The following is a 15,000-nucleotide window of genomic DNA, read 5'->3' as shown; positions in this document are numbered from 1 at the left end:
TATAAAAATATGAAACCTACTTTCATATTAACCCATTCCCGACGGGGGATTTCTAGCCTAGAATGTCCAAATGCCGGGGCGTTCGAATTATTAGGCCTAAATCAATTGAATAGCTGGCACAATACTGTGCCGCCCGGCAACTGGGCTTTTGAATGCGCGGTACACATGCTGTACCACCCGTCCTGTGTGGGTTAATGAAAAAATATATACAAATAAATTACAGAATATACATACATATGTATGTAGTATATTAGCTTTATCCTAGAAAGGGCTATGATCATTATGCCTTATGTCAGTGGGCATCCTGTATTACTGAAACTTGGGAGTGCTGGCAGAAGAGTCACCTTAGGGCCTATGTTGCAATTAAGCATTAACCCATTATGACGGTTGACAAGATATCACGTCTAGTGGTTTTTAGGTCAGACGCCAGGGACTAGTTAATTTGTCAAGGCCAGCACACCGGGTGAGCAGGCACGTACAGTGTTCGCTCGCAGCTAGTGCGGCCAAGAATCCCAACGCATTAGGCTTATGCATTCGAATATCCCGGCATTTTGACCATTTAAAGCCAAAATAGCCCTGTCAGGAATGGGTTAAAAGTGAAAATTGAGGTGAAAAACAAAACCAATGTTACCAATGACTCACTGCACAAAGACAAATTGTGAAACAGAAGGCATGAAGAGAATGCCTTCATTCAAAACTATTCGATATTCAACAGCTACTTGTAAAGCAACTTACATATTTAGTATCCAAGACATATTTTCTAATGTGTTTTACTGATAATTGTTATAAGACAGTTTTCATAAGGTATATTCATTAACCCATTCACGCCGGTTGACGTGATAGCACGTATTGTGGTTTTCGCGTCAGACGCCCTGGACGCGCTATGAGGGGAAGCCGCGCGCTCGGGTAGAGCGAGCGGGCAACCGAGGCTTGCGGCTTGTGCGCCCGAGAATCTCGAGGCGTTAGGCTTATGCGTTCGAGAACCCCGGTATTGCGACCGCGCAAAGCCGGAACTGCCCCGGCGTGAATGGGTTAATATTCCTTTTTTTGCAGTATATCTGATATTTTGCAACTGCATCTTTTGATTTCTTATCATTTTCATACATCTGGATCTGTGAAGGTTAAACCTTTTCTAATATTTTTCAGGACTTTTACCTTGTTAAATGGTATCGAATACTGTTTCAGAATCTGTGGAGACATCAAGGACATCTTGTGTCGCAGATAGGCTGGGCAAGCCTTGAATGAGTTGGGAAAGAAGCCATTGGCCAGCCTTTCCAGTCTTCTTCCGTGCTCTGGAGGTATGGCATACCAAGTTTTGGGGGCTCCGAAGTGCAAGTAGTTTATGCTGAAATATGAAGAAATTTATATAAATATATATAAACATAAATATATATATATATATATATATATATATATATATATATATATATATATATATATATATATATATATATATATAAACATAAATATATTATATATAAATACACACATATTATATATATATATATATATATATATATATATATATATATATATATATATATATATATATATGTCTTGTTTTTTAAACATCAAATAGAAAATGTAATACTGAACAGTCAAAATAGTGAAAATATATTTTGGTAAATATTAATGCCTCATTATCTATCTGGATGTCTCAATGCAGAATTGCCTTAATTGACTTAGAATCATAATATAAATATAAATATAAATATAGATATATAAATATATAAATATATAACATATATAAATATATAACATATATAAATATATAAAATATATAGATATATAAAATAAATAAATTTATAAATTATGAATTATAAAAATTATAAATATATAAATATAAAATATATAAATATAAAGTATATAAATACAAAATATATAAATACAAAATATATAAATATATATATAAATATAAAATATATAAATATATATATATAAATATATACATATAAATATATAAATATATATATAAATATATACATATAAATATATAAATATATATATAAATATATAATATAATATAAATATATATATAAATATATATATAAATATATATAAAATATAATATAATGAATATAAAAATAAAATATAAAATATAAAATATAAAAATATAAATATAAATATAAAATATATAAATATAAAATATATATATATATATATATATATATATATATATATATATATATATATATATATATTTATATATATATATATGCTATTTTCAATTCATCAAACAATTGTTACTAATTGCCAACCACTTTGCCATTACCATACTAAAAACTAAAACTAACAGATAATAACTGTATTCAAAGGGATTTTATTGTGTGTCCTTTGCCATTTTGTATGTGGTGCAACAGAATCATAGACCTGTCAACATATGAACTACATTATAAACATCGTCTGATAAAAAATCATACCTGTACAAGTCCATGTCTTCGGTGTGCCAAGCAAAAGTGGTTTTCCACATCCCAAAATAGAGATATGCTGTGTTGACTCCTTCTATGCTAATGCCATAATCTTCATTGACATAATCCAATATTGTCCCCAGGTTGTTGATATTCCATTCCTGGAACAATTATAAGAAAGGTTATTGCCTCTAGTCTCGGACATATTCTAAGCAGGCCTCAATATAAGGATGGAGTAGGATGAAAAATAGTACTAATTGTCAAATTTGATTAGAAATAACCATTAAAGGTAATGTAACAATTTTGATTCTATGATATGCCTACACTTCAATTATATAGTTTGATAAACGATGATGATATACAAATATAATAGCATAGATAATATCAAGGTGACTTTAATTTTTACATGTTGTTTTTAATTCTCTAGGTAGAAAATCATAAATGCCAAAAGAAATAAATCCCACTCTAACTAAAAGATATAATTTTTTTCACCTGAGCACAAGGCCATCTTTACCTTAACATCTGGATCAGTAATGCTACCAGATACATCAGCTCCATAAATTGGAGATACATAGGTGATATTTTTCCAATATTTTCTCTCCAGGTCCTCATATGACGAATGCTTTGGTGTTCGGTACCTGATAAAGTAAGATAAATAAATGAAGTTTGTCAAGGAATTTGTTGGAAATTACTTAATTAGGCATAACAAAATGATACAATCAGGTTCATATACAGACAGACAGATATAAATAAAACTGTTTGACAGTGAAATAGAACAGAATCTTGTGTCCTTCATCTCACCAACAATTCACACACACATAATCACAACAGCCTACAAGATACAAACAAACCATACCATAAATTCAACATCATCACTCCTTCCTTACAATTCCTAACAATCAAGAATTAACAGCATGACTATTCCATCAACCCTTACACTATCCAGCGCCCGCAGTTTGCAGTTAACTACCTTTACAATAAACACCCCAGACAAGCCCTCTTTGCTGGGGACACCACACCTATGGGGGAATGATCTTCCAGGTTACAATCAAGCATGGATATAGTTAAAGAATTATGAAAAACCCAAATATGCTCCCTAATACAAACAAAGGGTGAGACTCCAAAAGTCCACTGTGTTTATGAAATAGACACGGTTTTGCCCAAATCAAGAGACGGCGTTTAGCAGATAAGTCATCAAGAGGACCGGAGGTATGCGGATGGGTGATGAGAGAAGGACTAAGTAGCGTGCAGGCATACTCACAAGCATTCACGCACACATTTGCACTAAAGCATTCTTGTGTATATCATACCTGTCATTATTGGCCATCTTATAGAACTCCTGCACTGTCATGGCCTTCTTCTGAATGTTGATCTGCTGGTAGAGGCCCTGCTTCCCTGCTTCCCTGTCACGACTGGCAGGATGATTGAGTAGTAGTAGTGATAGGGATGTAGGAGGAGTGAAGAGGAGTATGTATTAGGCTCGGAATATGAGGCTGACTAGTATGCGGAGGAGTGCGGAGTAGTATGAAGCTTCGTCGTACGCATGATGCAAGACGAGTATGAATGTCCTGAGTCAGTATAATAAGGTCAGTCCGCCGTGTCTACTTGCAATAATTTTATACATTAATCTAATTACAGAATTGGGCATGAAGAACGTAGAATGGGTACTACTGGTTATGAAGTACGTAGTCTGTCATACGTGTAATGCATAAGATACTTCCGCATTTGCATAATCTAGAATGAAGACTGGCTGAGGAAAGCGACGGAATGAAGGGTGATGAAGAAATGCTACGTAAGAATTGGATGTAATAAGCTACTTGTACTAAGGTGTAATCGACAGATAATGAGAATGGGTGAAGCCTAATTACTTACGAATTTGGCGGATGACTCATAGAAGTTACGACTTGGTAACATCCGAGTATTGACTAATGGATGAAGAAGAGTAGGAAGAATGGGGGGATGAAGATCGAGGTCAATTTCTCCAGGGGGATGAAGAAGCCCTCTTCTCCAAGTCATAGCCCTCTTTGCGGGGACACCACTCCTTTGGGGGTATGATCTGCAAGGGTACAATAAGCATGAGATAGGTGGAGTAATTATGAAAACCAAAATAGAGCAAGATGAATATCAAAGGGAGACGAATATTGAAAAGGCTGAGGATGAGAAAGGTGGCAGATGAGAAGGAGGGGAAAGAGAAGGAATGAAGAGGAAAGGAGGAGGAGGAGGGGAGAGAGAAGGAAGAAGGAGAGGGAAAGGATTAGGATGAAAAGGGGGAAAATGAAGAGGGGGGAAATGAAGAGGAGGAGGAGGAGGAGGAGGAGGAGGAGGAGGAGGAGGAGGAGGAGGAGGAGGAGGAGGAGGAGGAGGAGGAGGAGGAGGAGGAGGAGGAGGAGGAGCAGAAAGAGGCAGAGGAGGAGGAAGAGGAAGAGGAGGAGGAGGAGGAGGTGGAGGAAGAGGAGGAGGAAGAAGGGGATGAAGAAGAGTAGGAAGAAGAGTAGGAAGAAGGGGATGAAGAAGAGTAGGAAGAAGGGGACGAAGACGAGTAGAAGAAGGGGATGAAGAAGAGTAGAAGGGAGGAAGAGGAGAGGCGGAGGAAGAGGAGAGAAGGAAGAGGAGGTAGGAGTGGAGGGGCGGAGGCGGAGGTGGAGGAGAGGAGGAGGAAGAAGGGGATGAGAAGAGTAGGAAGAAGTGTTAGGAGAACGGGGATGCAGAAGAGAAAGAAGAAGGGGATGAAGAAGGATAGGAAGAAGGGATGAAGAGAGTAGGAAGAAGGGGATGAAGAGAGGGGATGAAGAAGTTAGGAGAAGGGGGATGATGGAAAGGAAGAAGGGGAAGGAAGAGGAGGTGGAAGACGGGTGAAGAAGGGGAGAAGAAGAGTAGGAAAAGGCTGAAGGGATGAAGAGAGTAGTAGGAAGAAGGGGAGGAAGAAGGGGATGAAGAAGAGTAGGAAGAAGGGGATGAAGAAGAGTAGGAAGAAGGGGATGAAGAAGAGTAGGAAGAAGGGGATGAAGAAGAGTAGGAAGAAGGGGATGAAGAAGAGTAGGAAGAAGGGGACGAAGAAGAGTAGGAAGAAGGGGACGAAGAAGAGTAGGAAGAAGGGGACGAAGAAGAGTAGGAAGAAGGGGATGAAGAAGAGTAGGAAGAAGTGGTATTGAGAAGAGTAGGAAGCAGGCGGGATGAGAAGAGTAGGAAGAAGGGGATGAAGAAGAGTAGGAAGGGAAGGGGATGAGAAGGTAGGAAGAAGGGGAGAAAGTAGAGTGGAAGAGGGGATGAGAAGAGTAGAAGAAGGTGATGAAGAAGAGTCAGGAAGAAGGGGATGAGAAGAGTAGGACGAATATATGAAGAAGGGGATGTGAAGAAGAGTAGAAGAATAATAGGAAGAGGGGATGAAGAAGGTAGGAAGAAGGGGATGAAGAAGCGGAGGAAGAAGGGGAAGAAGAAGAGTAGTAAGAAGGGGGTGGAGAAGAGTAGGCGGCAGGGGATGAAAAAGAGTAGGAAGAAGGGGATGAAGAAGAGTAGGAAGAAGGGGATGAAGAAAGAGTAGAAGAGTAGGACGAAGGGGATGAAGAGGTAGGAGAAGGGATGATCGAAGAGTAGAAGAAGGGGAAGAAGGGGATGAAGAAGAGTAGGAAGAAGGGGATGAAGAAGAGTAGGAAGAATAATAGGAAGAAGGGGATGAAGAAGAGTAGGAAGAAGGGGATGAAGAAGAGTAGGAAGAAGGGGATGAAGAAGAGTAGGAAGAAGGGGATGAAGAAGAGTAGGAAGAAGGGGATGAAGAAGAGTAGGAAGAAGGGGATGAAGAAGAGTAGGAAGAAGGGGATGAAGAAGAGTAGGAAGAAGGGGATGAAGCGTAGGAAGACTTAGTATGAAGATGGGCAGAAGAAGAGTAGGAAGAATAATAGGAAGAATGGGATGATGATGAGTAGGGAAGAAGTGGATGAAGACGAGTAGGAAGAAGGGGATGTAAGAAGAGTAGGAAGAAGGGGATGAAGAAGTGTAGGAAGAGGGGATGAAAGAAGATTAGGAAAGAAGGGGGATGAAGAAGTGTAGGAGAAGGGGATGAAAGAAGAGTAGGAAGAAGGGCGGATGAAGAAGAGTAGGAAGAAGGGGCATGGAAGAAGAGTAGGAAGAAAGGGATGAAGAGAGTAGGAAGATGGATGAAGAAGCGTAGAAAGAAGGGATGAAGAAGAGTAGGAAGAAGGGGAATGAAGAAGAGTAGAAGAAGGGGATGAGAAGAGCTAGGACGAAGGGGATGATGAAGAGTAGGGAGATGGGGATGAAGAAGAGAGGAAGAAGGGGTGTATGAAGATGAGTAGAAGAAGGGGCTGGTAGAAGAGTAGAAGAGGGGATGAAGAAGAGTAGGAACGAAGGGGATGAGAGTGTAGGAAAGAGTAGGAAGAAGGGATGAAGAGAGTAGGGGAGAAGGGGATGAAGAAGAGTAGGAAGAAGGGGATGAGAAGAGAGGAAGAAAGGGGATGAGAGAGTAGGAGAAGAAGGGTTGAAGAAGGGGATGAAGAAGCGTAGGAAGATGGGGATGAAGAAGGGGATGAAGTAGAATGAGGATGAGAGTAGGAGATTATATGAAAGAAGGGGATGAAGAAGAGTTGGAAAATAATAGAAAAGGGTATGAAGAAGAGTAGGAAGAAGGGAAAAGAAGAGTAGGACGAAGGGGAGAAGAAGAGTAGGAATAAGGGGATGAAGAAGAGTAGGAAAAGGGGATGAAGAAGAGTAGGAAGAAGGGATGAAGAAGAGTAGAAGAAGGGGATGAAGAAGAGTCGGAAGAAGGGTTGAAGACGATAGGAAGAAGGATGAAAAAGAGAAAAGGGGAAGAAGAAATAGGAAGAAGGGATGAAGAAGAGTAGGAGAAGGGGATGAAGAAGAGTAGGAAGAAAGGGGATGAGAAGAGTAGAAGAAGGGGATGAAGAAGATTAGGAAGAAGGGGATGAAGAAGAGTAGGCAGAAGGATGAAGATGAGGATGAGAAGGGGTTGATGGAAGATTAGGAAGACGGGGATGAAGAAGATAGGAAGAAGGGGATAAGAAGATAGCAAAGGGATGAAGAAGAAGTAGGAGAAGGGATGAAGAAGAAGTAGGAAGAAGGGATGAAGGAGGGTGACGAAGAGTAGTAAGAAGGGGAGTAGGAAGAAGGAATGAAGAAGAAGAAGAAGAAGAAGAGGATGAATGAAGAGGGGCATGTAGAAGAAGACGTAGAAGAAGAAGAGGATGAAGAAAGATGAGGATGAGAAGAAGAAAGAAGAAGAAGAAAGAAGAAAGAAGAAGAAGAAAGAAGAAGAAGAAAGAAGAAAGAAGAAAGTAGAAGAAGAAAGAAGAAAGTAGAAGAAGAAAGAAGAAAGAAGAAAGAAGAAAGTAGAAGAAGAAAGAAGAAAGAAGAAAGTAGAAGAAGAAAGAAGAAGAAGAAAGAAGAAGAAGAAAGAAGAAGAAGAAAGAAGAAGAAGAAAGAAGAAAGTAGAAGAAGAAGTATTGAGAAAATAGAAAGAAGAAGAAGACGACGAAGAAGAATATGATGAAGAAGAAAGAAGAAGGAAGAAAAAAGAAGAAAAGAGAAGAAAGAAGAAGAAGAAGAAAGAAGAAGAAGAAAGAAGAAAAAGAAGAAGAAGAAAGAAGAAAAAGAAAGAAGAAGAAGAAAGAAGAAGAGGAAACGAGAGAGGAGGGAAGGAGAAGTCAGAACAGAAAAGGCAGCATAGGGAAGAGGGGAAAGATGACGACGAGAAGAGGCTGGAGAGGTAAGAGGAGGAAGAAGAAAAAAGGGAGTAGATAGAAGAGGAGGAAGAAGAAAAAAGGGAGTAGATAGAAGAGGAGGAAGAGAAGAGGCAGAAGTGAAAAAGAGAAGAGGCAGAATAAGATAGGAGAAGGTGAAGGATGAAGGATACAAAAGAGGAAAAGATGATAGAAAGATGTTCATGATGTCGACCAGGAAGAGAGACAGGATAAGAAAGCAGATGAGGGGGAGCAGGGGCTGGGATCCTTTCACCCTTTCTATTCATTCATGTGATGACCAAGACAGACACACAGGCAAATCAATTTTTTTTCTTGATTTATTTCTTATTTTCCATTTCCATTTTTGTTTACTTCTCACACTGACTTACTTTCACTCATTCAGAGCCTCTATTGACAAAAAACCAATCCAGTTCCATATCTTGCCACTCATCTGGTCTTTTTTCATCTCCTTCTCTCACAACCCACACTGAGCACTCAACCCATCCAATCACATATGATACTTACCTTTGCCAAACCAGCTTTGTTAGCCCCTTGTGATTCTATGTATTCAATGTACTTGGGAAAGTCTTTGAATTCTTCCCAAGTTGGGCGGAACACCATAATCTTGGGATGATCCCCCATTGTGGATTAATTCTGCAAAGATAGCAAGAATAATATTGTAAGAGGGGGTGGGAGGACAGGTTGTTTAATAAATCAACTGATTTTCAAAAGACTATTAATTCCTTGAACAAAATATGATACTGAATATAAATATAAGATATTAGAATAATCGGCAAATAATCTCCATATTTGTATCAATACTATGTCTTCTTTACGAAAATAAAAATTAGAAATGTATTTGTGCTAATAAACTTTTTTTTCTTCCTTGCATAAACATAGATATACAAATCCCCAATATTAGTTTGTGAGCAGGAGCGCACACAACAATCAGCAAAACAGCCAAGCAAAAGAAAAGGAAGTATACAAATAAACAATAAAGCTCCCCCTTCCCAACAAGAAAGGTATGTCTATTTAAGACCAATGATAAATCAAGAGCAATTTCTGACCACTGTCTTTCTAAGTGAAACAAAACCAGTCTTATGTTGATAGGTCAAAATTTATGATCTAAGTAAAGTCAGGAAAGCACTAAACTTTTCACCTTAAAATTAATATTTTTCATATTTTGACTTTTTTTAAGCTTTGACATTTCCATAAGCAGAATGGGAGAAAGAAGGGTCTTTCTGAATAAAATCATCAAATAAAAATAAGATCATAGGAAAGGCTGACAAAACACTATTTTAACTCACTTTTTTTCACTTTTCTTTCTATAACAGGAAGACTGAAGAAGCCCCTTTTATTTTTTTATATATATATTTTTCCTTTTCTTAGTTAATTTTTTATATCTCCATCATGTAACCTATGAATGAAAGGGTAAAAGTTGGAAATCACTAGTTTAAAAAAATTAAAAAGTATTCCTACGACTAATAATGCAGGCTATATATTTCCTAGGCAGCTGATCCACTGTCCAGGATATATTTGAAGAAAGTTTTCATTTGCCCAAGATTACTTCTGAGAGTGTAACCCTGCATACCATCTCACCTGCAATAATATCACTTTAAGCCTTAGAAGGCTTGGAAGACTATTGGCCTGAATATGTAATATATGATCTGAGGGTTTATCCTTATTATGAGGTATATAGTTCTCAGTACATCAGTTTATGGGAGATTCAAACAGACATGTTGTAGTACCTACTCCATATGTTTAGGTCATGTTCATTGGTCTACATAAGGAAAGTACTGTAGGCTTACGGGAGGTCCATAAAAAAAATTCACATAGATAATCTAAGATGCCTAAAATTATGCCTTTTATACTTATTCTATACACTATACACTTTTATACTTATTCTATTATACTTCTGACAGAAAAAAAGGAAAAAGATACTTACAATGCCATCAAACAGTTTTTAAATATCACTCCCATTATACTAAGGCCTAATTGATTTTTTTTTTTCATAATAACATTCATAAGCTTCCATGATCTTTTTTTGTAGGGAAGCCAACTAAAGCAAGCTTGTACAAAAACTGTCACAGCAAACCCGTTGTGCCGACACACAATGGTTTTGGCTCACAATCTTCAATGGATTAAAGGTGATATTTAGAACTATGATACAAGTATATTTCATGCTAAAACTTATTCTTAGGTATGTCTGCTGAATTTACAGGGACCATCTCCCTTCAAAATTATCGAAAATGCAAAAATTTGGGAATTTTGAGATGAATGTATTTTCACTTTGCACAAGCTTTGAAAAAAAAAAATTGGTTTAGTGTTTGAATAATTAAATACCAAAATCTAAAATGTGCCACTGCCCAGTAAGACTAACTTATGCTGTGGCACTCACAGTCATAAGTTTCCTTCCTCTTCCCCATCCCTTCATGCTTCTTGACCCATTGCAAACAGGTCACCTAATGACCTTAACTGGCAGTCAGGGCGGACAGTCTACGACACTGGCAGTATCAGATAACAATTAGACGGGCAGGGAACATGTTTTCTCTGCCCTCCTGGCAGGGTAGACTAGCCTAAAGAATATTTTTCCATAAATTCATCACAAAACACAGCTTTAGGCTGACTTTGGAACCCTGTAGCTCTGGAGCTAGCACTGTTTCACCCATAATACTTCATGACTATGTGTGCGCTTCAACAGTGAGCAGATCCTGACTCAAACTAGACATACCTAGCAGTTAATAATTTGAATAAATCAAAGGACCTGCATTCTTTTAGATTGTTTCATCTTTTGCTAAGCTGTATTAGTCATACAATTATGTTTGTACTGTAAAAAAAGAAATTTGATGGAATATAATACTTAAATGTATAGATAGCTTGACAGGTTATCTAAAATTTGATTAATAGAAGACAACATATGTCATAAAGCTAGCCTATGCCAAGCTTATCAACAAAGGTTATATATAAGAAGAAATTCCATCTTAACAATGTAACAATCATTTTATCTATTAAAGGGCACAATTTGCTTGTGGTCACCCCACACAGAAACAAGACATCAAAAATAATAACAAAAATATTAACAAAAATAATTTTCAAAAATAATAATAATAACAATCACATTAATAATAGTAGTGGTTATAATAATAATCACTTTATTAAATGATAAACAATGAATAATAATGAATCATAACAAAATAATAAAATTAATCATAAATAATACTTTTATCATATATAATGATAAATAATCAAACAATTAATAAATAATGATAAATAATTATACAATTAAAATATGACAATACTAATAATGATAATCATAATAATGAAAACAATGAAAATGATAAAAACATAATCATTGTCATTTTCATTACCATTTATTACCATTACCATTATCAACCTCATCACCAATTTTTTTTTTCAATTATCATTATCATCTATTTTCTTGTTATTACAATTATATCATTATAATTATCCTTATCATCATATTTAGCATATCAACCCCATGATAGTGAATGGCAAGATTTGTTGTCAAGGCAGCATCGGTCATAAACATGGATGGAACCATGCCATACAACATAAACCCGCCAATGGGTTAACACTAGTGACAACAACAATAATAATAATAACATTAAAAACAACAGCAAGGAGAACAATATCAACATCATAAATATCAATGACATTATCAATATTATCATTACCATCCTTATTATGGTTATCATCATCATTATTATCCTTGTTAAGCTCTTCATCATCATTATGATCATTATCATAGTAATAATAATCATTATCAGCATCATTGTCATTATCATTAGCAACAATGATGATGATGATGAAAACAATGACAATGACAATGACAATGATAATGATAATGATGATAATGATAATAACAATAATAATTATAATACTAATGACAATAATAATATCAATAGTAATTATAATAATGATAATCATAAAATAATAATAATAATAATAATAATAATAATAATAATAATCATTATTATTATTATTACTATGAATTATTATAATAATAATGACAAAAATAATGACAAACAAAAAATTATAAAAATAAAAATGACAAAAACAAAGACAAACAAAAATAAAAATGACAAAAACAAAAACTGACAAAAACAAAAACAAAAATGACAAAAACAAAAAACAAAATAATGACAAAAACAAAAACAAAATCAAATGATAAAACAAAAATAAAAATAATGACAAAAACAAAAATAATGACAAAAACAAAAAAATAAATAATAAGAAAAACAAAAAACAAAAATAATGATAAAAACAAAAAACAAAAATAATGACAAAAACAAAAAACAAAAAAATTACAAAAACAAAAAAATATATACAAAAAAAAATGACAAAAACAAAAATAAATAAATAAATAATAACAATAAATTATAATAATAATAATAACGAAAACAATAATAATAATAATAACGAAAACAATAATAATAATAATAATGAAAACAATAATCACAATCACAATCACAGTCACAATCACTATCATAACAATAATCATAATAATAATAATGAAAATCAAAGGATAAAAATAATAATGATGATGATGATGATGATGATAATAATGACAATAACAATAACAATAACAATAATAATAATAATAATAATAATAATAATAATAATAATAATAATAATAATAATAATAATAATAATAATAATAATAATAATGATGATAATAATGATAATAATAATGATGTTAATAATGATGATAATGATGATGATAATAAATAATAACAAAAAATCTTGCAAAAATAAGGCAACTGTCATTAATATCAAAATAATGAAATCAAATTAACTACCTCCCATGCCACAGGAGTTAGCATTTCACTGTGTTCTAAAGTGCCTCTGAGGATCCGACAAATTTTTCAGGATTGTAAAGATTCTACCCTTAAAGATAATCAATTTATAATGTACTTACACTTTTGTTCTCAACAGTATCCATTCATTAGCTAAATATTATATAAATAAGTGTTTCCTTTTCCATATCCTTTGACACTAGAATCAGATTTATTTTAAGTTATTAAAGATCAGCACTTCTTACACTATCTTACAAGATGCCCCCTTTTTGCTTCCATCAGACCTGCACACCCCCACCCCCTCAGCATGATTGGTATTTGAGAAGCGTCAAACACACATGAGAGGAGCTAACTTAATAGAAAATGGGTTGGAGCAAAAGATAGAATTATACTTTGGTGGGTGGCTGGGTGGCTGGGTTAGGGTCAAGTTTATCAGGGTTGGGGTCAAGTTTGGCTATGCTGGGGTCAAGTTTGGCTATGCTGGGGTCAAGTTTGGCTTTGTTGGGGTCAAGTTTGGCTTTGTTGGGGTCAAGTTTGGCTTTGTTGGGGTCAAGTTAGGCTTTGTTGGGGTCAAGTTTGGCTAAGATGTATTCAAGTTTGGCTAAGATGTATTCAAGTTTGGCTAAGATGTATTCAAGTTTGGCTAAGATGTATTCAAGTTTGGCTAAGATGTATTCGAGCTTGGCTAAGATGTATTCAAGTTTGGCTAAGATGTATTCAAGTTTGGCTAAGATGTATTCAAGTTTGGCTAAGATGTATTCAAGTTTGGCTAAGATGTATTCAAGTATGGCTAAACTGTGTTCAAGTTTAGATAAGTTATGTTCATGATGGGTCCAGTCTTTAAAAAAAAAGGCATGTGTTAAATTTTGGCAAAGTCAGGCCAAGTTACTTTAAGGTAAAAAATAAATAAATAATAAATAAATTAATTAATCAATTAATTAACTAAATAAATAAAAAAATAATAATAATAAATCTGGCTTAAATTGTAAGATAATTTAGCAGTTAGCATTCATGTATGGGAAATAACGGTTCTATTAAAATTAAATCTAACCAAGCCCTGATAGGTTTAATTCAGTTATAAACTAGTCTTGGCTTGGTAAGCTTACATTGAATTCACTTCATTGGAGCTAGATTTGTTCATATTATGCAACAATGACAGTTATGTCTCATAATTACATGATTAAAGGTTATCTGAAGCTAATGACGTAAAAATCACATCAGATTAACCATAATTGTAAGCATGTCATTTTGTCATAACAATTTTTTTTTTGTGGCACCAATACTTTAAATGGAACATGCTGTCTGGTTATCACTTAATATTAATGCAATTCTATAGTTTGACAGTTCATTAATACTCTTACAAAAGGCTAACATACACTAGCCATACGGTATCAAAACAATCAACTAATTGCATATGATGTTATAACTACATTACATAAGTACATTACTGATGCATGAAGTATTTGTGTAAATGTGGCAATTGCATAGTACACTAGTAAAAACCTAGACAATCAACACACCCAACAAATTTGCAACATGACATGCATAATCTCATTACACTATTGATAGTTTCCATTGAAATAAGCAATACATTTTCAAATATCGAAATACCAAGCATAAGCATAGCAAAAACAATTGAATATTTTTGCGTGAACCGATTTAAAGGTCCTCGAGACACACCTCACGTGCGTTTGTTTACAGGTAGGCCTATCTCACTTCTTCACTGTCATTTCCTTTACTCCTCATCTACTCACGATTATCATCCACTCGCCTTGCTATTCACTACTAAAAGCATCATCACAAACCTCTTCAAATAATGCAAAAGACCTACTAATGTATTAATTGGCATCTCTGCTGATATGCCTTTCTTCCTTAAAACAAAATGGCGTGCTTTTAAAAGTTTATCACTGTATTTATATAAATCATGTTGCTATTCCCTCTCCATGACTGCCTCTACCATCGGCAGGGCGTTATAAAGGTTGTCAAGATATTTAATCGAGAAAAAAAGTCACCATAAATTCACTTTAATCAAACCCAGCTTGTCTTTCAATGTCAGTGTAC

At 35.0% G+C, this 15,000-nt stretch overlaps 1 protein-coding gene across 1 annotated transcript in view; it reads right to left on the bottom strand.

Annotated features, from left to right (window-relative positions):
• Positions 1-15,000, bottom strand: part of LOC122262743 (uncharacterized) — a 24,286-nt gene that overhangs the window by 8,922 nt on the left and 364 nt on the right. The window contains exons 2-8 of the mRNA XM_086547031.1: positions 8,648-8,776; positions 4,408-4,464; positions 4,031-4,098; positions 3,719-3,820; positions 2,923-3,046; positions 2,421-2,569; positions 1,156-1,345 (exon numbers count right to left, since the gene is read on the bottom strand). Of these exons, the coding sequence (XP_086403157.1) occupies positions 1,156-1,345; positions 2,421-2,569; positions 2,923-3,046; positions 3,719-3,820; positions 4,031-4,098; positions 4,408-4,464; positions 8,648-8,764 (807 nt within the window). The 5' untranslated portion in view covers positions 8,765-8,776. The remainder of the gene's footprint in view (positions 1-1,155; positions 1,346-2,420; positions 2,570-2,922; positions 3,047-3,718; positions 3,821-4,030; positions 4,099-4,407; positions 4,465-8,647; positions 8,777-15,000) is intronic.

The sequence above is a fragment of the Penaeus japonicus genome, unplaced genomic scaffold (assembly GCF_977035675.1).
Source record: "Penaeus japonicus unplaced genomic scaffold, GWHDUDI00000001_assembly GWHDUDI00000001, whole genome shotgun sequence".
NCBI classification, from domain to species: domain Eukaryota; kingdom Metazoa; phylum Arthropoda; class Malacostraca; order Decapoda; family Penaeidae; genus Penaeus; species Penaeus japonicus.
This window is presented reverse-complemented; position numbering and strand designations above follow the sequence as displayed.